We start from the raw sequence: 22,621 nt of genomic DNA on the forward strand, positions 1-22,621 counted from the left end.
GTGAAGCTATGGAAAGAAATTAATTACATATCAACACTCTACTATCATTTATTAAATCTGAAATTTGAAATTCATTAGAAGATAGAATAATTTGCTTACATAAATTTTTCTTACCGTCATTTAATGATTGTTGTTAACATAAAAACAATTAATATTACTTGTTCTTGAGAATGCAATGTCAACAACTCTTTCTTGTAGCGTATTCTTATGATAAAAATTCAAATTCTTTATAATCTACTTTTGTTTTTCCTTTTCCTGTGGGCGCCAGTATAAATAAACCTCTTGCATGTCCAACTTTTGATAAGGAACATGCGAGACAAAAGGTCCTGTCTTAAATCAGTGCCTCTTTCCTTCAAAAATTGGCCTTAAGCTCTATTATCAGTGAAAAATGGCATTAGAAATATTGTTTTATCAACTTCGATACATTTGTCCTGTGATCTATCGCAATTTATTCTCAACATACAGAAAAACATTTTCACTTGAAATCGAAACCGGGTACTTTTGGGGGGGGGGGGGGTTGGCCTTTCATCCTGTAATCTCATCCCTGAAACAAGTAATTGTGTTCCTTTGCCATCATTAGTTTCCAAAATTACAGAAAATGTCTTTGCTAAGATTTGAATCTAGGGCAGATTCTTCACGTTCTTCATCTGTTCCTGTAATATTCTTGGTGGGGCTAGAAGTAAATTCAGAAAAAACTAAGTACATGTTAGTATCCTGTCAGCAGACAAGCCTGCAGAATCATATTAGGGTGGCTAATAAATCCTTTGAAAATGTCACAAAGTTCAAATATCTGGGAACAACAATAACAAATGAAAATGACACTCATGAGGAAGTTAGGAGGAGACTAAATTCCGGAAATGCTTGATACTCCTCGGCTCAGAATATTTTGTCTTCCCGTCTGATTTCTAAGAACCTGAAAATTAAAGTTGTTTTGTGTGGGTGCGAAACATGGTCTCTCACTCAGAGGGAGGAACACAGATTGCAGGTGTTTGAGAACAGTGTGTTGAGGAGGATATTTGGGCCTAAGAGGGAAGACGATGGGGTATGGAAAAAACTACATAATGATGAGCTTAAAAATCTGTAGTCCTCCCCCCGTATTGTCAGGGTGATTAAGTCGAGAAGAATAAGATGGGCTGGGCATGTGGCGCGAATGGATAAGACAAGGTGTGCACCGGGTATTGGATGGGAAGCCTGAGGGGAAGAGGCCTCTGGGGAGACCTAGACGTAGATGGGAGGATAATCTCAGGCGGGATCAATGGGAGATAGGAGTTGAAGGCGATTGGATTTTGCTGGCCCAGGACAGGGACCGGTGGAGGGCTTTGATTGATTCGGTGATGAACCTTCGGGTTCCGTAAGCCATGTAGTTAGTTACTCGTGAGAATAAGGCATTCACATACATATGTAATTCTGCTTCCTAAATCTGGTTTTATAATAGATAGCAGTCTAGCGAAATGGATACAAATCCACAATTACACTTTTCAGGAGGAATGGCAACATGACGTATATATTTGTTATTTAAAATTTCTTGTAATAAACAATATTCAGTGCAATGAATGTACAGTAAAACATTATCACGATCTCCAAATAGTTTGTGAAACCCATTTAGCAAATTAAAATATTATCTTATTGTTGACTGCTGTGTGTTTGTATGATCATGTTTCTATTGAAATAATTTTTTCAGTTATATTTAATATCAACGACAACGACGACGATAACAATAATAATATGTATTATATTAACTTAGCATTTATATAAACATCCGGATTTTCTTATACAAGAAATCTCATTAGAACAAACACCCATTAAACTAAACTAATTAAATATTTACATTTTTGGAAACATGACATTGAACTGATAAGCAAGAGCTATACTGTACATAATTTTACACTAAAATAACTTTTATTAGTGCCACTGAAGTGACACATGACACACCATAAGATATACCGATGTCACAGCAACGCTGACCAACATCACGGGAAAACCAACCCTGCAAAGAAGTATGTCGCCTGAATTAGTTTCATTATTACAGCTTAATGTTGTGCAGAAATGATAGAAAACCTTGTGGCGAAACGGGGAAACTACATAATAAGAGATGGCTGTCTTCTGGCTTGTTGCGCCGGCAGTCGCCCTGATGATTGAGGCAGCAAGGACCTCTGAAACGTCGGTAAACTTCTACCAGACTACACGACAGCCATCTTCATACTCACCGCCGTGAAAACCTCAAATCTCTTCACTTAGTGTGCATATGGTTGGAATATATGGAATACATGATTTCAAATGCCTGCACTAGAGAAGATTAGAAAATTATTGAATTTGCAACCGTTTCTAAGGAGGGATATTCGTATATCTAAATACTAAAGAGATTTGAAAAAAGGTTACTTCTACGGGTAAATTTTGTGAAAGTATTTCAGGTTTCCAAAAAGTTCTCTGAGATGAATCTTTTCTTTCTCCCCAGGAATCATAATTGAATACAAATCATTACATAGACACCACTACACGCCATATAGACGCTTAAGGGGAGAGAAGGTACAGCTCCTACTCATTCTTAACCTCGACACTAGATAGGGTTGAGTGGTCAACATCACGTCCCGCCCGAGCTTTACTCCCGGGAAAGGATCCCGGTACCTACTGGACAGAAGGCTGGGAGGGCCCCAGAGCCAGTCTGGAAGCAGAGGCCAGAGGAAAATTCCTCTGCCCCCGTCGGGGATCGAACCCCGGTCAATCAGTCCGTAGCCAGTCAATATATTGACAGCTACCTCGGCTAAACATTAATTTTGTCCATAATTTTTTTGGAGGTTGTAGGAATTATGATAATCATATTCTGCCTTCTTCAATTTCCTTCTGTTGCAATGTTTCGCTTATCGATTTTTAATTGTCTAAAGGGAGTGACGAGATGTTACGACAAAAGCTCCAGACTCACTTGAAGAACTGCATGAACGTGAACCTGTACCCATGCTGTTCAGCCACTCCGGCACACACCACGTTCGCGGAGGCGCCAATGAGAGTGCCGTTTCCTGTAAACCAAGAACGTCCTTGACTCACTACAAATAAGCCTACTTAAAGAAATTCGTGATGACACTTCGTGGAATGGCAAATTGTTAATTAGCGCAGTGACGTCAGAGATATCTCACGACAGTTTCTCTCTGTAGCCAATGCAACAAAGCTACTTGTAATTTTAAAATAAGGAAATAATCATTTTATGACCAGACAATTTTTATTTTTACACTATCGCCTTAGGTACCATGAGATGAAATATCCGAATTATAAAATATTTAATTTTACGTTATCATCACTTTCTCTAATCGATTGTAGTGCCCCAAAATTACACCCTAATTTTATTGTAGGGGTTGTTAGCCTACGCCCAAATCCCTACAATACAGGACGAAACACTTTTGCTTGTCTGTAAATATTTATTCAACATAAGTTGAATTCATAATGAAACCCGAGAAACATAACTCGAACTGTAAAACTATAAACAACCTCTATTTCCATTTGACACTGACCTCCAAGACATGCTCCGAAGGCCAGTGCCCATACTAGGGGCTGCAGTGGCAAACCGAGCTCCAAATTCAGGTTGGTGACAATTCGAATCATCATGGTGGTGAGTGGGATATTGTCGACGAAGGCTGAGGCGAACGCTGAGACCCACAGGATTAGCAAGATGGCCACGGCCAGCCGAGACTCCTCGTTGACTGCGAGAACGACGGCCTCTGTCTGTCGCCCGATCCAACTGATCAGTCCCAGACGTGACAAGGCCTGCCAAAACAACAGACCTAATCTCAACAAGAATGAGCCTTCGCCCTTCCTAGTAAATGAACGCTCAGCTTTCTTTCTTCCTTCGAACTTTTTTTCCCGGCTAAGCCAAAACAGCAGAGCCTAAACAGGTACATTATTTTTATACAAATTAATTTCCTGACGCTCAAGACCCAAGACGGCGATGGCCCATGTTTGTAAGTTCGAAGGGTCTCTACGCGAAAGGTAACTCTGATTACTGTTCCTAATTTGAGATTTATTTCCACGTTGGAAATTGAATACCTTTGAAGTTTTATTTATATTTGTATAATCAAAAGGAGTTTGTTCCTTGATTGGGGGATTTTCTTTAGACTGTGGTAAACAAAACTACCTTTAATGACATTCGTTATATGACAGAAAAATGGTTTTGCAGATGAAAAATATTGCAACGAAGTACTGAATGACCGATGAGGGCTGGTGTGAAGTTTACCCTTTAATTTCGTTCTGGGTAGAGAAAGATATTCTGACGCCGTCCCACCTCCATGAGAACGAAGAGCGAGGCGAAGAACAACAGCGTCCCCCACTCCACGCGAGCCAGGACACCCTCCATTTCCTCGTCATCCGCCAAGAGAAGCAGGAGCAGTGCGCCGTGCAGAGCTGTCCACCCCAACGACAGGTTCAGATTGGGTACGGAGTGTAGAAAGAACAATATGATCACGAAGGCCAAGGACACCCCAGACTTGGCCAGCAGCGCCTTGTTGCGGATAGGGTACTGCAACCAGCAGAGCATTTTATTAAAGCCTCAATCATCGAACCTTTTTATCGGCTTCTGTACAACTAAATTTCCTTCCTAACAAATAATTAACTCCGTGCCTTCCTAACAGGCTGACACGTCTGAATTATTTCATCGAAAAAATTTAAACCGATGTTTCAGCATCCAGAGGTAAGAAATACATTTAACCTCTAGACCCGACCTGAACCAACAGGCACCAATTAAAATATGTGAGTTTAGAAAACTCACTAAATTACGACATTTTTATTGAGTGATGAGCGATTAAGTAAACAGTGTATTCTGAACGTACATTAAAATCCCACAAACCAGTGCAGTATGATATTTTGACACAGCCAGTCTGAAAAAGTGCTTTCTAAAGTATCAAAACTACAAGAAAAGAAATTTCACTCCCAGACTTCAGAGTACGAAGGAGTGCTAACCACTATACAGTCTAGTTTGCTTATGTATTTATTATTATTTATTTAGTGTTCTGTCTGACGACAGGTCCATATGAACAGGATCCTTCCATCCTTTTCTCGGACTGGGACCTGTTCATATACGTTCTTGGCAGAGGATCCAGAAGTGGTTTGCCATTGCCTTCTTCTGTGTGTGAATGGAGTAATTGCTGGGATGCCACGGAGGAAAACTCCGTGTTGCCTAGACCACGGCCTTGCCCAACACAAGTTATAAATTCGGGCACCGCCGGGAATCGAACCCGAGACCCCAGGATTACAAGGCCAGCGTTCTAACCGCTAGACCATCGTGGCAGTATTTTGCTTATATAGCTCTTATTATTGCTGGTAGAAATTTTAGAATAATTCTTTTGTAATCTGGATCTGTTTCAGGCTGCAACTTAAGGTTGCCTCGAGAGAAAAATTTTAATTCTCTAGACTTCACTTACCCTTGCACGAAGCTCCTCCAAGTTTGCCTTGTATGTATCGACCGCCACGCTACAAGAAACGAGTACATTCAGTTCCATGAAATTACTGGTACTAACACAACTGACATTAATTAACAACTCTGATTTTAATTATAAATATTTCAGACGTTATCCAATACAGACTGCAAAAGATAATATGTGTATTTAGATATTCCTGCAGTGATTTTAATATTCAAGAGACCTAATTTAACAAGTTTTGTCAAAGACCTTTCTAGCAAGAAAGTGTGGTTAAGGTTGTCTAGATATGCTAATGCCAGAAATTGTTAAAATATTTCTGACTTGACTAAATTAAACTGTTCGATACTGTTTTATGAGTATCCTGGAATTAGAATGAATATAGAGGTCGAGGTATCATCAATGCAGTTCTTCTCGCGGAAAAATATAAGGTCTGATTAGTGACAAAATTTTTTATCAAAAACTGATGAGTGACACAGGTCTGTGGAAAATGTCATTCCATACGATACCTTATTACAAGTAGTTCAAACGTTGTCCACGTGGATCAAACAACTCTCAATTTTTGTCAACAGATGTCTCTTAGATTCTCGTTTGTAACAAGTATGATGTGAAATAATAGAAAAAACAGTTGTGCTGTCTTGCAAACCTATGGAAACTATTTACAAAGTAAAAAATTATAGATTTTGGACTTTTACGAAGAACAAGTGAACAGTTTGCACGAACAAAAGCCTTTCTATGTTGGGATGCAAATCAGCTGATACACGTTTTGTAATCGATCGGCACAATCGAGATATAGAATCTTAACCTCAAGTTTGAACAAATTGTATCTGTGACTTACGCAAAACATTTTATAAAATTAAGTGTTTTAAATCGATGGCAGCAAAGACCTCTGAAACGGTGGTAAACTTCTATCAGACTACACGGCACAACAACTCAGAAGACAACCATCTTACAGTTTGCTAAACATTTAAACTCAACACAGGAGTGGGCTGGCTCAATGTGGAAGACGAGACTAGTGTGTGGCGCCTAGGAGGGTGAGTTTCCCCACTTTCTAGAGTTACAGAAACGAATTAGAATAATGTGTGTGCCATATCTTATTAAATACCTTCACTGTTATGCAATAAAACCTAATCGGGCAATCAGACGCGTGATCATTTAACTCGGCTGATGGCTTGAGAGGATTTTACTGAATTAATCGCAGCTTCAAATCATATATTACTATTGTGATTTTAATATGCGATGACAATTTAAGAAGAGATTCTATAAAGAAATGTTCAATGCACCTGCCAGTCACAAGTTTTCGCTTCAGTTCGTGCACAAGACAACGAACTTTCTTCAAAAGCGAGGCTCGAACTGTATCCTCGTCTTTGGAGTAGGATGACAGTGACGCTGCTGCCCTCTGCCAGACTGCTATCTCTTGACGTAACTCTGAAACATTGTGCTGAACCATTAACAAAATTAACACAGGTTCCGTTGAAGTCAAAATGTTAACAAAGTGCCCGTATACTAGTGATGTGCCTGGAGTGCCTGGCGAAAACCATATTTCAATTCAGAAACACGAAACTGTTGCACCATGACAGATAGCGTCAAACATTCCGTAAAGCTGTTAATTAGATTTTAACAGACGTTAATAAAGCCGTGATTAAGATGGCCTTTAACTGTCTCGTGTTGTTACGCTACTGAGTATTACGAAGGTAAGAGGGCAGTTACAACCCTTACGAGGTTCAGCTGTCGAGCCTGGATTATTTCTGGTAGTGAAGGGATTCATCACATGGTGTTGAATGCAAGCGAAAGTACTTCAGAGATGGGCCAGTAATAAATTAGAACAGAGAAACCGAGTGGATTGATCAGTTTCTCATTGGAAAGACTAAAAATTATATCACGTTTACACTGAACCACAAATTCTTGAAGGTACAATGTCTGCTTAAATACTGACCTCTTCTTGAAAATGGTTAGAGAGAAGTGTGGTTAGTTTCGGCTTCCAGAGTTAATTACTAACGTGTGGTTCATGCAAGCTTAGCTGTGGTCACTGTCGTCATCTGAATCTCGTCTGTTCCACTCAGTAATTTCTTGTCCTACGTCCTAATTAAATTTGCATTCAAAAACCTCCTCTCCTGTCGTCGTCTCTTTACAAAGTTGATTATCACGTTCTTGTCATTTAATTAATAATCACGTAATATCGTAGGGAACATCAAATATGGCACTACGAGGAAAATATGAATAAATTCGTTTCCTTCGATTTAAAATTTTGCCATTATCCGTTTCTTCAGTCTTTTGGGTTTTCTGCCGAGAACCGTAACAAAGGTGACGGTTTTAGTGGTCACCACGAAAAGTTCATAAAACATTCCACTGACAATATAATAATGTCTGTTTTTTCTTTCATTATTTTTGTCACATAAGTAGTACTGCCTCTGATCACATAAATTTATTTTGTAAACGTCCTAAAAGAACTTTTTGAGCTGGAGTAACAACAAAACTCTCATTTTTGCTTTTAGAGAATTATAAAAAATCACATCAACAAGATATTATTCACCCTGAACTCTTTTCATAACTTATCTGTGAGGCCTCCATGTGTCTTAATTACTCCGTAACACTTGTCAGGAATAGAGTTCATTACTTTTTAAAATACTCGCGCAAAGCGCTCCATTCAGATCTCCTTTCGTATATCAATTTCTGTTGATATTTAATACTTCGTTTTTCAGTTTTTTTGGTCTTCAGTTGGATGGGTCTGATGTTTTAGTTCTTTACGTCGCTGTTCAGAGGCCAACTGTTATTGGTCAGTCAACTTTCTACGTCCAGCCCCACCCTTGCAAATCTTCGTCTTAAAATCGATCATAAAGTCAGTTTTCGTAATCGTAATATATCGAATGAGTATTATAACTTGAATGAATATTATTATTAGTATCAGTTTACCTTGTTGATGTTGGTACTTAAAATAGTTGATAACGTCTTCTTTCACTTTTGTTCATTCCTTCATTTGTTTTTTTCTGAAAATGCTTGTTTTATTGTTAAACTCAGGTATTTCCCCATCATATTCATCGTGCAATATTCTAAGATGTCTCTAATTTATTCGGCTTAATTCTGTCTGCAGCTGAGATTTCTATATAAATTAAACACTGTGGTCTCCCTTCTCCATCAACTTCAATATTTGTAAAACCAAGAAACTTTACATGGCTTTTTATATACCGTTTCTACACTTGAACCGCAGTCATTGCCTGTACCTGAACCAGATTAATTATCTCGGCTTATAACCACCCAAAAATGTATTCATCACTCCAAAGGTTGCCGACAGTAATAAATTCGGCGTAAACCTAAACTTTATGATATGTACCACATTTATCAGATTACCAAAAACGGGTTCTTATTCGTGAACCAATACTGCAGTGCACAATTTTAGAACAACAGAACTCTCAGATTCTGAGTATTATAATAAATTCAAGGTTACTGAATCATTTCCCCACAAAATTCTGCTCCTCATATTTGGAAATACCACTGACGTAAGTTATAAACCCACTAACCCTGCAGTGACCTCAGTGGGAAAAATTCTCCATGGACGTACCTCTGACGTCTTGTGGCTCCGTAAAGCGGAGCGTGTTGATGTTTCGAAACATGAACCGCAAGAAGACGTGTGTTATGGCCATGACGGCCAAGATGCCCACGCCCATGTGCAGAGTGTACACGCTGAAGTCCACTCCCTGAAACAGTTGAAAGCGGTGTCAACATTTTCTCACTCCCCTGTGATTCTTAACCGTGGGAACTATCTCAAGTTCCAGGTTTCATTACGACTACCAACTAAGCTCAATGCATGTTTTTTTAAGGCCAGGAGACGTCGAATAAGGATGAAGTGTCACCGGATAAAGTCGAAATAATATTTTTTATTGGGCAACAAGCCTACTGATGATAATTTTATAATCATTAAATATGTTTTTATTTTTGTTTACTTTTATGTGAGTAATCTAAAAATATTGGTTAGAATGTAATTTCTTACTATTTTTTAAATCAAAAACTATTTCTTATCTTTTGTAATAACATCTCGTTTATTCGTTGCGGGAAATACTTAAATAGCATAATTTTTGTGTGGATTATGAACATCACGAAGACTTGGTAATAATCTCACAGAGTTTTCGGATCTTATAAGTCCGAAGGCGTTTGTCTCATTCTTCAGCAATAATGGGACAGTGGTGAAAAACCTGCCCAGCTATGGGGGGGGGGGCCTAATTTATTCCTGGGACATACTGTTACGCAACACTTACCTCTGATTTGTTTGTGCAACAATTACCTAAGGTAGTCGTAACATTGTTTAGTAACAATTATCTCTAAAAGAAATAAAACAATTACTTATGGTGATGCTATTGTGGTATTTGTGATATTTTTGAAGTGGTAGTCTATACACAAGAATTCTTAAAAGCAACTTTCTGGAGAATGACCATGTTATGTTGATGAAACATTCAATGTACGTAGATATTTCGTCACTTGAACACATAAGAAAATGATTTTATTAATTAGATTTACATTGACGGATTATTCTACAGGTCCTAAACATTCTATTCATGAGTAGGGGAAGAATATTTTTTGGTGTTACAAACCCAGACACTTCCTTTGTTTTCCCGAGAAATAGTGTTCGATTATAAGTGTAATAAACGTGTTATCCCTCTACTCCCTGAGATTACCTCTGCGTGGTACTTCAATAATATTACAATTTGTTTCAAATACACAAGTTTCTGTTAAGTAACGTGAAGTGGTTGAGAGTGTGATTAAAAAAGTAGTTCCCTGCTCAATTGTGTCCGGAATCCAAGAGTTTGTACACTTACAGAGTCAATCACGTCCTGGTTGGAGGCGATGATGACGTTGGGAGGATCCCCCACAGGGGTGATGCTGCCGCCGATATTGGAGTAGATGACTATGGCCATCAGGACAGGTACCGGGTTCAGTTCCACTACTTCACACAACCTACCCCAAGAACATAGACACAAATTAACTTATTATTTGCGGCACTGGTCATATTTTTACTATGTACTGGTTTTACTTGGATAAAAAACAACTATCAGCAATAAGGTAATGTGAGACTACTTAATGGGGAAGATTAGCCATTATTATGAGCGGATATTTTGTTTCTGATTGAAAAGTATTGCAATTCTGTATAAAGTAATCACCACAGTACTTGTAAATTAATAGCGACCTGAATATATAAGTTAAAACCACATTACCAGTGCATTATTAGTACTTCAGTGACTAGGAAGTAGATATTTCTTTTAATTTTTCGTAATTTGATGTTCATTAGCATTCTGACTTAAATGTTACGTGTCCGAATATGAATGTAAGCAAACAAATTTGCTCTCAAAAACGCGTAATGAACAAACGTATTTATTTTGATTAACTTCGTAATTAATGGTTTATATAAGCAGTGTAATATAAGAAAAAATATATTACAGAAAATTAAAATAAACGCTTGGTTCCCTCGTCGATGTAGCACAGATAACAGAGTGGCAATGTTGATGATAATACTGCTTTTTGCTCGTTAACAAACGTCGATGGACTGCGTGTGCTTTACAGAAGAAAAGTTTACATTATTTTTAGAATATCACAGTCTACACATTCTGATGTCCATTTACCCTTGAGTTGTTCTGGGATATCTTGAGAGGTGTTTAGGCACTTGAAAAAAGCGCGCAACTTAAGTTAGAAAATGTCCAAGTGCGGATATCGGGGCTCGCGTGTCTGACCTTTGCCTCAATTCTGTTCTGAAACGGAAATCACTTTGCTGCCATCGAATGCAGACTTTGTCTTCACCTTCGTCTTGCGGCTGATCCTGGCCTCAGGTCTCGGAAAAGTATGATTCATTAATTCTTACTTTATTCCGACAGACATTTCTTTCCGTAATAGATACGCAGCAAAACTGATTACAATTAATGAAAAGCGGACAAAAGCCACGTACGAAGAAAAATAATGAAATGGCGGACTAGAATTATGACGTAAACTGTACGTTTACAAGTACGCTTCATCTTAAGCTCTTCTTCTTCTTTCTCGGATCTACAATCTGAAGAGGGTCTTGGCCGCCTCCTTTCGGAGGTTTCCTGGTATTTGATTTGTACGTTTGTGAGTAGTGAGTGACTCTGCACAATTTCTACTCATCCTGATTTGACTGTCAGAGCCATCTAGCAGTGAATCAGGAGAGATGGGTGAGAAATGGCCGCTGAATTTTGGTTACGAAATAATTCGTTCATATTTTAAGCTCTTAGTGTACACTAAAAATAAATAATGTTATGAGTTGATGCCATAAGGCTCCTATTCGCTGTAGCATAAGAGCAAACTCGCATATGCAAAAGTTTGCATTTCACAAACAGCTTTTACCGATTCATCGATCTCATTGGAGCAAATTCGCGTTAATGAAATTTACGTAATTGCAGAGATCACTGTATTTATAATTTTTATTCAAAATCAGCGATGTAAGAATTACGATTTAGTATAAGAAGCAGTACGAGAAACATTGTAAAACGTTATAAATAATAGTAAAATATATTTTTTCACTTTTTGACTTCCTGGTTTCAAAATCGGGCGTTATTCTGAATCGGCGCAAATCGAGGGCTCCCTGTACAATGAAAAAAGATACTACTGAAGACATTTATTCTTTAACGTGGTTCCTGTCTCACTCAACAATGTTCTTCCAGCATTGAACAGGATTATAATATTCTACCTCTGAAGAAGTCTCTGGTGTTTTTATGGTAATGATGTACAATGACACCTTCAAATGACCATATTAAACTATTGGGTGGTTCAGTCGTATGTATCACGAAGGAAATCATAATGTGACGTCATACCATCCCTGCGGACCCCGCAGGCTAACGTTTTACTCTGGTTAAGAAAAGAATGTATCCACGACGGCGTGGGGATGTTCTTCAGTGAATGAATCATGTCGCCCAGAATTTAACTCTAGCTCGTTAGTAATATAAATATATTGTGATGGAATCTTTGTTCCTTTATACACAGTTGTGTTGATAAGCTAAGACAGTCCAAGTTTTCATACGGTGTAACCAAGAGAAATCTTGAAGTACTACAGCCAAGATAGTGGATTAAAACACTGGTATGTTGACAGTACCTGATGGTAACTGGAGTCATCAACAAGACAATTGTGACGTTGTCGAGCAGCATGGACAAGAAAGTCGTGATCAGACACAGCGTGTTCACCAGAGGCCACACCCTTCCGTTTGTTATCTGAAAATTACATCACAGAGCTTCATAATCATAATTGATTTACTGCATTTCGTATCTGATTACATTCAGCAATAACGTATTCTAAAATCTTTTACCTCAAACTGAATGAAATAATATCGCTCAGTTACACAAAATTCTTTTCAACTTTTGGGATTATCATAGATTCACTATTGATATTAACACAGCCCATTATTGGTCCGTAACCTAAGCCATAAAAGTTCGGTCCGCGTCCTCACATCAAAATTCTTTACTTACATTTTAATATTATCCTCCAATTTATATCTTGGTCTTTAAAGGGGTTCTATTCTTTAAGGTTTCCTTATTTCATGCGTGCTATGTGCTACATCCTCCACCCATATAATCCGCCTTGTTTCTTACCGTAATCTTTTGTAACGAAGACAACAGTAATTAAGAAATTTTCTGTAACGTTTTTTTTATTTTACGTCCTGTACTACTGGTCGTGCCATCATGAAACATAATGAGATTGGTCGGACTGCCTGATGATACCTCAAGAATCCGTAGGACCAAGAGAATGTTTCAAATGAGTTTGTCTTTTATCAGATTTGTTGGATTGCGATATTTTAATTCAATACCAAAAGGGCAAACACTAACAATCCTGATGATAAATAAGACATTAAAAAAATTGTGCATAAAATGAAAAAATCTTATCTTTTTTAAAAGTGCAGTAATTTTATCCCAATTATTATCCAAGTCCCATACTTAATTTGGAAATATTTTAAAAAAAATGGGTTATTTTAGGAGATCCGGATATACGTGCCTGTGTTCAATAATAGTTCCTTTCTCCACGAAAAATTCAGAAATCCAGAAGGAGATGCAAAGACTTAATAACACTCTTTTCCAGAAGGCAGAAGTCACTCATAAAAACGAAATGCACGCAGTCGTATTCATTGTGAATACTCGGGTTTTATGATCTCTTACGACAAAATCTGTACGAATTCATGCAAGCATCAGTCACTTGAATCCGCATCTAATATGGCCGCGGCCATATCAGCGTCAGTTCACTTCGCGAAAACACTGAAGTGAATTTTCTCGATCCTTACGACATCGTTTATGCAACGGCGTGCAAAATAAATCGATGAAGTAAGATTCCAAGTAGGATCTGAATCCGAAGATGGCTGTCTTCTGGTTTGTAGCGCCGTCTAGTCTAGTAGAAGTTTACCAACGTTTCATAGGTCCTTACTGCCTCCATCATCAGGGCGATGGAGGCACCAAGGACCTCCGAAACGTTAATAAATGTAACCGCCCACATCTATTTGCACTTGCATCCCGACTAGCTGAGGTGGGTTCGGCACAGTTTGTTATAGGATGCTTGTTGTTGTTGTTGTTGTTGTTGTGGTAGACGCACGAGATCTATTACTTAAGTAATATACGTGTGATAGGAACTTGCGTGTGGAACGATGCAACCATCTTACAACGTCGAAACTTTACTATTTGTAACACACGAGCTACACGTCTGCTCCAGACCTTGGCAGAATCCGAAGTCCCCTTGATACTTGCCGACGCGAGAGAACCGGGCCTCAAAAAGAAATCAGTTACTTCCCACAAGCTATTTTCTTTTCTGACCAATGTCAAAAACAAGTCCCCAATCGCCAGCCTGCATAACCTACAACCGGATTTACAATCTAAAGTCCAGTTCGTATCCATCTCAGGTAGCCTGTCGGGAATTGAACTCAGAACAGGCTGTCACATAAACTTCTACAAGGTTAGACTTCGCTAGAACCCAGAAGACAGCCATCCTATATATTGTCCTTACCTTATAAGCGTAGACAGCCATGTAGTCGAAGATGCCGGTCTCTGAAAGGATAGCCACCATCATCATCATGGAGAACAGCAGAAGCAAAGTCTCTACGTCGATCCACGAGATCAGTTCCGCCGTCGTCGGCCTCTGTAATGCGTCTTCACTGTCACACAGTTTTGTGATCATACAACAGTGCCTCAACATTTTCGCGGCGCGCGAAACGAGATTTTGGGCGGTTGTCTGTCTGTTTTGCACACACAAAACCTTACTTTTTCTGTGAAGAAACTCCACGGACATATCCTATAGAAATTAAATCTACAAACTCCTGTTAATAGGTAGACCTAACTTAAGAGCACTCAGTGAATAATCACTGTTAAAATATTTCCATTACTTTCACTGTATGATTTAACATTTTATCAATACTGTGAAGATGGCAGAGTCTTCTATATAAATATATGAGGAAATCCAAAATTACTTTAATATATGTCATCCCTTCATTGTAAAGGCCCCCGTGTGGATAAACCCCGAATCTTCAACATTACCTCGTGTAAAACAAGCGTTAATTTGCATAGTCAAATGAAATGGTGTAAAAAATAGACCCAAGTGATATGTTATAAAATCATAAATTATTCCGCCTCATGTGAACAATCATGTACCGGTATTGCATGAAACGAACAGCCTATACGATATCCTTAAATCTATTTTATTCGTGAATAATAAATTGTTGTAATGACATAGAATTAAACAAAAAATTACAGACGTAAATGCGCGAAATAAAAAGTTGGAAATGGGGAAGGGGACAGACAAAGTCATAAGAATAAATATTCTAGCAGGGGAGCGCTATTGAAGATATAGTTGTGGGTCGCAAAAATCCGGCGTTAGGAGGACACATTCCTCTGTGTACAGAACCCAAATCGAATTGATAAAATGATCTTCATGCCTTCTCTTCACCCCAACAACATTCGTCAAACAAATTTTGTAACCCCTGTTTCCACGATTCTTTGAACAGCAACATGGTGGAAGATTCGACCACAGTCCACCACACTACCACAGGGACAACTCTAGCCTTATGAATTTGAATTTCTTTAAACCGATGTGAAAAATACATTTTTAAACTTCGTTGCAGTTTATTTTCAGTTACTGAAATTATACATCTTCTTGTAACACTTTGCTTCCCAAGTAATTTGTTTTGTTGATAACGAGATATCCTCCGGAAGACGATCTAAAAAGCCATTGCAGTACTTCCTTTAATATATTGCGTCGAAGGTTAATTTGAGCTGTCTGGCCTTGACATTGGCCGAGTCCCAGTTGAGCTCTGGTACGCCACTCAGAGTTCCACTTGGATCCAGTAGCTTTCATAAACAGCAGAGTGGTTGGCGATGTCCTTCCACTCGTAACACTTTTCAGCCCTCGCGTCCTGATTGCCTCATATCGTCATCTAGCTGTTTCCTTCTCAGGCCGACAGTACCAATCACTCTCAGCGGCAGCAGATTGGAATCATACCTTCAAGCTTCCAAACTCTCGCGGACAATTTTTCGTTAGCCATTGTGATCTATTATTTTCGAGCTGTAGAGATAATTTTATTACTATTGACTAATTAGTAATCTCCCTCTTCGTACAGTTATCGATATCACTCATTTATGACGAGTTCCTCCTCAAACGGAATGATTTTTTTTCAGAAGTGCTCTCTCCTTTAAACAGATTATGAACAGGAAGCAATCGAAATTCGTTACTACTTCTCCCGAAGTAGAAATTACACTCTAAGTTAAGTTTTCTTTCTCTGCAGAGAACGTAGTGTCAAATCAATGGTTGTAGTTCATTCTGATATCATTAAAAGATGATCCGTGTATAGCCATTGTACATAAACTTGCTTTTGTACACCCCCCCCCCCCCCAAGTAGTATTTCGGAACAGACTGTTCAAGCCCTACGCTAAGAAGTAGAGATTTCCTTCTGGATGGCTAGCGAATTGTCACCAGTCGTGTTTGACTGGCTAGTCCCTCAGAAAGACGAGGCGTATAAATATATTTTAAATCCTAAATTTTGTGATGGATCCGTTTCATGTTAATTTAGGTGTAACGTTAATTTGAACTCTCTCGTAGGAATTTAATGTTACAAAATATTTTAGCATTTGAGATGGGTAATCGTAGTATTAGAAGTTTTGTCGTGAGTTCCTTCGTGCCATCGCGGGAAAGCGCGAGGTACCGGAACACAGTTTGGGAAACGGTGTTCTAGATATCACGGAAATTTTCCGCCGGAAATGGGAAGTTGTTATCTCACCTCGTTCAAGGCCGCCAGGATCGCCACAGACATGGTGGACGCTAGCATTGCGGCCAATGTCCTGTGCACGATCTGAAACAAAAGCAGTCTCACACTGTTCGGTGCTCTAAGCTACTGCGCCCGTCACCTGCCACGTCATTTGAAACACTTTCACGGGAACAGAACAACAAAAACGCAGTCTTCAGTTTCGGAAAAAATCACAGAATAAAACTTTTTGTGAAGAAGATTGGAAAGCGTAATCTTTGACGTACAGAAAATTTAAAAAGGATTTCATCCTTAAGAATGTTAATAATAGAATAAACATTCCATTTGCTGATATTATTATTCCATCTATTCACCACTTTATAGGTTATTTACTTCTATGTACCTGAGACAGACTTTCCCCTGAGGAACATAGTGAAGCAGCTATTTCCGAAATCCATTTTGTTTTTAATACGTTTTACATGTATTATATAGTTTTATTGTTAGAGATGACTATATATTTCACGACAGCGTCTTTCGAATGAAATATGAAGATCCTAAAATGATGATGATGATTATTATTATTTCCATGTAGCCTACTTGCATATTTATCATCATAATTTGTATTACTGATACATTTACTGCCTAATGCACATAGATCAATTGAAATGCAATAATTGATTAGAATGTCCAAGCAACTGATTAACAACTGAGAGATTGTACCAGAATAGTTCGAATAATCACCGACACATTGCATTCAACAAATCTATTTCCATGGGAGACGTACATTTGGGGAAAAAATAAAATAAAAATAAACAATGAGCTCACGTGGAAACTATCTGCATTCTGGGATGGGCTTCAACGTAGCTTACCTCCAGAATAATTAGGACGTAGAGTCCCAGGAGCACAATGGCGGCGTACACGATGCCGCTGTCAGTGTCAATGGGTGACAGATCACAGTAAACGGCAGTTGGGAAACTGGCCTCCATGTTGGTCTTCATCTGTATGCGCATTATGCTCCGAGGTACTAGCCTGTAGCACAGGGGAACGTCGTTAGTCTGAAGGAACAGTTCTGTACAAATGTTTCATGTCCACATATCGGTTCATCCGTCAAATGCTCAGAAATCAATCAACACTGCAAGTAGTACAATTTGCTACTTTACGTTCGTTGGATATACTTGTGTACTGAAGAACTTGCCCCAGGGATTAGTAAAATTAAATTCACAAAAATAATGAGGGTAAGATTTTTAGAAATTATATTGTAATTACCCAGAACGTAGAATATCATTTGAATAAGTGAATAAACACGAGTTTACGTTCTTCTGGCTTTTGAAATCGTATAAACACGTTGGTAGATGCCAATGTTTCGGAGGAAGCTACTGATTCCATCTGCAGGGCTGAAATAATATGATGGGAATATGAGGCTTTTATGTGGGGTTAGAAAACGAGATGGCTGAGGGAGTGGTCCAATCACAAACGAGGGTCCTGACCATCAGAGAATTTCCTATCCTAGCAGGTGTGGGCCGGGGAGGAGGGGGTCTTGGGAGAGGACAAAGTTAAAATCAATTAATATGAGCAAATGTCACACTTGTTTTATTTCGTGAAAATCGAGGAAAAGGAAACAAATTAAATTTTAAAGTGATTCGAGGTTCTTATGGCTGTATTCCGGAGCTGAACTTAGGGAAAGTACGTTTCTCTGAAACTTTGGCAACTAAGACGAGTCTACACATCGCAGAAACTCGTAGGAACAGTATCATATGCGGAAATAGAGTTTAAAGAAGTGCCAAATTATATTGAAATACCTACGAATATTTATATATGAGGCAAAATAAATTCATGGGAGTATAGTTTGAAACGCATAAACCTCGTATTTGAACGAAAATGCTTGTAGACTAACCTTGAAAAGAAGGAGATTAACATTTCAGGTTAGCTCAGTTGATATCTGTATAATTTAACACACTAAATACACATATTAAATCTGTGGTTATGGTTAGGTTCCATCGTGATATTTTAAGACGCTTTATCACTAGGCTCTGTGAGTGTTAATTACAGCTGAGAAGATCGCATATTCCTCGTATTCGGAACGTTTGAATAAAGCATGGTGTACTTCGGGTTAAATGGTGCACTTACCTGACGTCGAAGTCCTTCATACTGAACACTTTTTTGTTGACGACATCCGGCACATCATCTAACAGCTCTTTGGAAACAATTGGTATCTCCCAGATCTCACTGACGTTCTGCAGAAAATAATCCTCGTTAGGGCATGTAGCAAATGAACTGTCAATATCATATAATGAAATATTAGACTCTTTTTAAGAGACTGGGTTTTTAAGAGATGGGATTATTTTAGAGGAGATTATTAGAGTGAAATTCCATGTACCATATGCTAATACATCGTTGGTGTAAATAAGTGCATGTCAGCTGTCAGACCAAACTAAATGAGGTACTATGAAAATACAAAGAAATTGCATCTTACATTCCCTGGATTACGTGAGGAATGCCTAAATATGGAATTTCATTATTACTACTGCTAATAGTCCTCGATTAGATGGCAATATGCACAGAATTTCTATCTTGCGCCTGTCAATACTGATATCTAAATTTTTGGCTATCTCACAAAGATCATGAAATTTTGTGGTACGTTCTGATTTAATTGGCTACCAATATCAGTAAGGCAAATATACCCTGGAAATACCCTTATAGATCTACAATTTGACTGTAGGAGTTGTAGAAGCAGCTAAACCTTGGGACAAATTGTGTAGTGGCTTTTCCTGTTAAACGAATTGTTATCAAAAGACACAAGCGTGTCTTCATAGCTAATTCACAGAAAGCTCTCAAAATACACATGCAGACTCTGAAGGTATTGTACTTTTTTCAAACGAAGTTGTTCAAAATTTGGTGGTATTGACTACCACTGATTTTTCCTAAATATATTGTATTGATGTGGATTGACCTAGTTGCTCGATGTGGCTTCAAGGAGTGACGAGGCACACATTTGCCCCATGCACTATATAGCGTACCTCCACCGACACGTAACCTCATCAGGGAGACAAACTTTGTCCTTCACCTAGCCCAGGGTGACCGCTCGACCTGTGCGTGACACCATAAATGCTAGACAGAGTAAGGGACTCGATGTATTAACGAATTAAGATGGGAAATAATCCGAAGAAACCATAAATATCATGCATGAAGAAAACCTGGATGCTGGGCAACCGTTTGGATCAATTCATTTCCCAATACGAGAACTAAGTAAAAATGTATAAGCCTTTTAAATATTTATATTTCCATTCGTGGTCACGATGTAAATAAGCAACTTCATTTTAGTACAGTTAATTGCCTGATGAATTGCAACGAATAGGTAGTTCACTTCACACCATAAAATAATATGTCTAAATTATTTAATGACATCATCTGTGGGCCTACAAAATGTTAAAATATTTGGTAAATGAAGGCGCGTTTGTCTTACAAGTTCGTTAGGTTTGGGTAATTATATTTGAAGGGGAAGTACCTTTACATATTATTGGAGAAAGGATTTGTTCTCGGCCCAAGAATTTTCAAAAAATAAACTGTATTTAAATATATAGCTTAGTTAGTAACAATCTCATGAGTGTAATCAGCTGGCCACTTTCCTTTCATTACTTATGTGAAATAGCATAATAATCGTATTTTTGAATTAATAGGTTGCCAAGCCACAAAACAGCTGACAACATTTTTACATACAGAAACCAAACCAAAGACAAAGAGAAATGGAGAAAATCTACAAATGTATTTTTTTACATTATGAATTGTGATTCTTGTTTCCGAGGTTGATTGGAAATTTTCCCTTCTGTCGGATGTATCATGACTTCCATGGAATTACTTGTGAGATGCCTTTATGTAACCTAGAAATTATACGGGTTTATAAGTTACAGGAATACTGTTCTTTTTATCATTATTTGTGGAGGTAAACTTTCATGGAAAGTTTAATTCCTCATCTAAAATAATTTTTCTCCTTTAATTAAAATTATTTGTGCAATAAATTGAAATCGTCAAAGTTCGACAGTTACAGACCTTTGTTCCTCGGTTTCCTTGTCTTAATACGTACTTCACGCCGTCCGCAATTCTAATGGTGCATACATCGAATCTCACGCTATTATAAAAAGGCAATTAATTCCAGCACAAGCTCCATGGCGTAATTACTTGTTCAAAAACAAGTCGAAAACATTATACAACATGCTGTCAGATTTAGTTTTCATGGCACACGTCGTCAAATGGGGCAAGCAGTCAAACGCTCAAACCACGGGCGCCTAATAGTTACAATGGGTGTTCGAAGCGGCCTCGGTCCATTTCACGGCAGACGGCATTCTCTCGAACACACTCAACATTTTGGCATCGAGCTTTGATCACACTTCCTTGCAGTCTTGCCTCGAGATCTTCGACAGTCCTCGGAGGGACTGCGTAAACGTGCTCCTTCAGGGGTCCCCACAGGAAACAACTCACCGGCTAACGCGGAGGATATGCAATCGGCCCTCCACGACCAATTCACTTTCCTGGGTGTGTCAATTTCTACCACTGCCGGGCATCTTGACCATAGAGCGGTGGAGCTCCGTCGTGCTGTAACCACGTCTGCCCCACAGCTAGAGGCACGTCCTCAATCTGCCCGTTACAACAGTTTCAAGAAAATCACGATATTCTTCAGCAGTCAGTCTGTCAGGAAAGATACCTGATATTTGAGACTTGATACCTACGTTCGCGGATAGCATGAGGATTATCCCATGACCAGAGGTAATTACTGTGGACGTTGAGCACACTCTCACGCGTAAAAAACGTTTCGACTGTCCACAGAATATTGAGCAAGAAGATCTCATTGGCAGCTTGTTAATATCGCAACCATGCGAAGACTTGTAACCTTAGAGGACGATCGTCTGCAAACAAATGTGAGCTCCGCGAGTTGTGGTGCTGGTGCAATTGATCGTCAAAAGTACGTCGAGGACCGTCGGTTGGGACAGTCCAAATTCTCGTGGGATATCGTGAGAGCTCTTCCACGGCTGCAAGTACGGCATCTTCACTGGGCGATGTCTGTAGAATCCGTGGACGAACTACATTCACATTTGCCGTAGGTGTTACACATCCTGTCTCACGGAGACGGTGATCCTGTCGTCTGAACACATTAGCGTACCCCCTTGCAGCTCGACTAGTACAGGCACCGAGGGTTACGAACCTGTCCCAGTATTCATCGTGCGTGTATTCCACGGTCATTCAGTCCCAACTGAGCCCCGCAGTGCACTGCGTGTCTTGAGTACGCCTAACGACGCTTTATGCAGTCCTGATAAATAACACTGTTGAGAGTTGTGTTGCCCTATTTGACGGTGACGTGTATTTTGTGCTCGATTCGTCCCATTATAGTGCCTGACTATGGGCCGAACTATTATGGCGTGGAATGTATCCTATTAGCCGCCTTTTATACCGTCTCAGCTACCCACTGAGTCTTCTAAGAAAGGGTTGCCGGAAATCCTGCCCTGGATTAAAGCAATCAGAACCCCAAACAAACCACTCGTCTCAACCTGCAGTCGAGGTTAGGAATTAAGTAAGATTTGGAGTTTTTATGGAAGTGAGTCCGAAGATGGCTGTCTTCTGGGTTGTAGTGCCGTGTAGTCTGGTAAAAATTTACCAACATTTTAGAAGTCCTTGCTGCCTCCGTCATCAGGGTGCTACAACCCAGAAGATGGTCATCTTCTGAGGTTAAAAATGCCTGCAGTTTCGTCTCCATTCTCCCTGTGTCTCTTCGTGGCATAGTGTTCAGTTAAGTTAACATTGGGATACATCACAAAAGGACTATGGAACTCTCTGTAAGCCACATTTACCTAATTTTCAGAAATAACTTCAGTGTCTTATTGACTATTACAGGGTACTCAGTAGAAGCAAAACGTCTTCCTAATATTCATACAGCGGCGTATACAGGTTGACAAATTTAATCTGCAATCATTTTTAAGCTCGGCAAAATGTGGTAAAATATTTGTTTCCTGCTAAGGTAAT

At 39.0% G+C, this 22,621-nt stretch overlaps 1 protein-coding gene across 2 annotated transcripts in view; it reads right to left on the minus strand.

The window, feature by feature from the left end:
- Window positions 1-1,405: 1,405 nt before the first annotated feature.
- Window positions 1,406-22,621, minus strand: part of hoe1 (OCA2 melanosomal transmembrane protein hoepel1) — a 36,396-nt gene continuing 15,180 nt past the window's right edge. For both annotated transcript variants that reach the window (XM_087345174.1, XM_022061483.2), the window contains 13 exons: window positions 18,737-18,843; window positions 17,479-17,638; window positions 16,646-16,717; window positions 14,383-14,514; window positions 12,493-12,608; window positions 10,211-10,349; window positions 8,959-9,094; window positions 6,683-6,827; window positions 5,406-5,454; window positions 4,271-4,504; window positions 3,504-3,756; window positions 2,921-3,014; window positions 1,406-1,987 (listed from right to left, as the gene is read on the minus strand). In XM_087345174.1, coding sequence (XP_087201300.1) covers window positions 1,903-1,987; window positions 2,921-3,014; window positions 3,504-3,756; window positions 4,271-4,504; window positions 5,406-5,454; window positions 6,683-6,827; window positions 8,959-9,094; window positions 10,211-10,349; window positions 12,493-12,608; window positions 14,383-14,514; window positions 16,646-16,717; window positions 17,479-17,638; window positions 18,737-18,843 — 1,722 coding nt within the window. In that variant the 3' untranslated portion in view covers window positions 1,406-1,902. The remainder of the gene's footprint in view (window positions 1,988-2,920; window positions 3,015-3,503; window positions 3,757-4,270; window positions 4,505-5,405; window positions 5,455-6,682; window positions 6,828-8,958; window positions 9,095-10,210; window positions 10,350-12,492; window positions 12,609-14,382; window positions 14,515-16,645; window positions 16,718-17,478; window positions 17,639-18,736; window positions 18,844-22,621) is intronic.

The sequence above is a fragment of the Zootermopsis nevadensis genome, unplaced genomic scaffold (genome assembly GCF_977971745.1).
Source record: "Zootermopsis nevadensis isolate Lab colony 2312 unplaced genomic scaffold, Znev_1.0 Znev_ptg000008l, whole genome shotgun sequence".
Classification (NCBI taxonomy): domain Eukaryota; kingdom Metazoa; phylum Arthropoda; class Insecta; order Blattodea; family Termopsidae; genus Zootermopsis; species Zootermopsis nevadensis.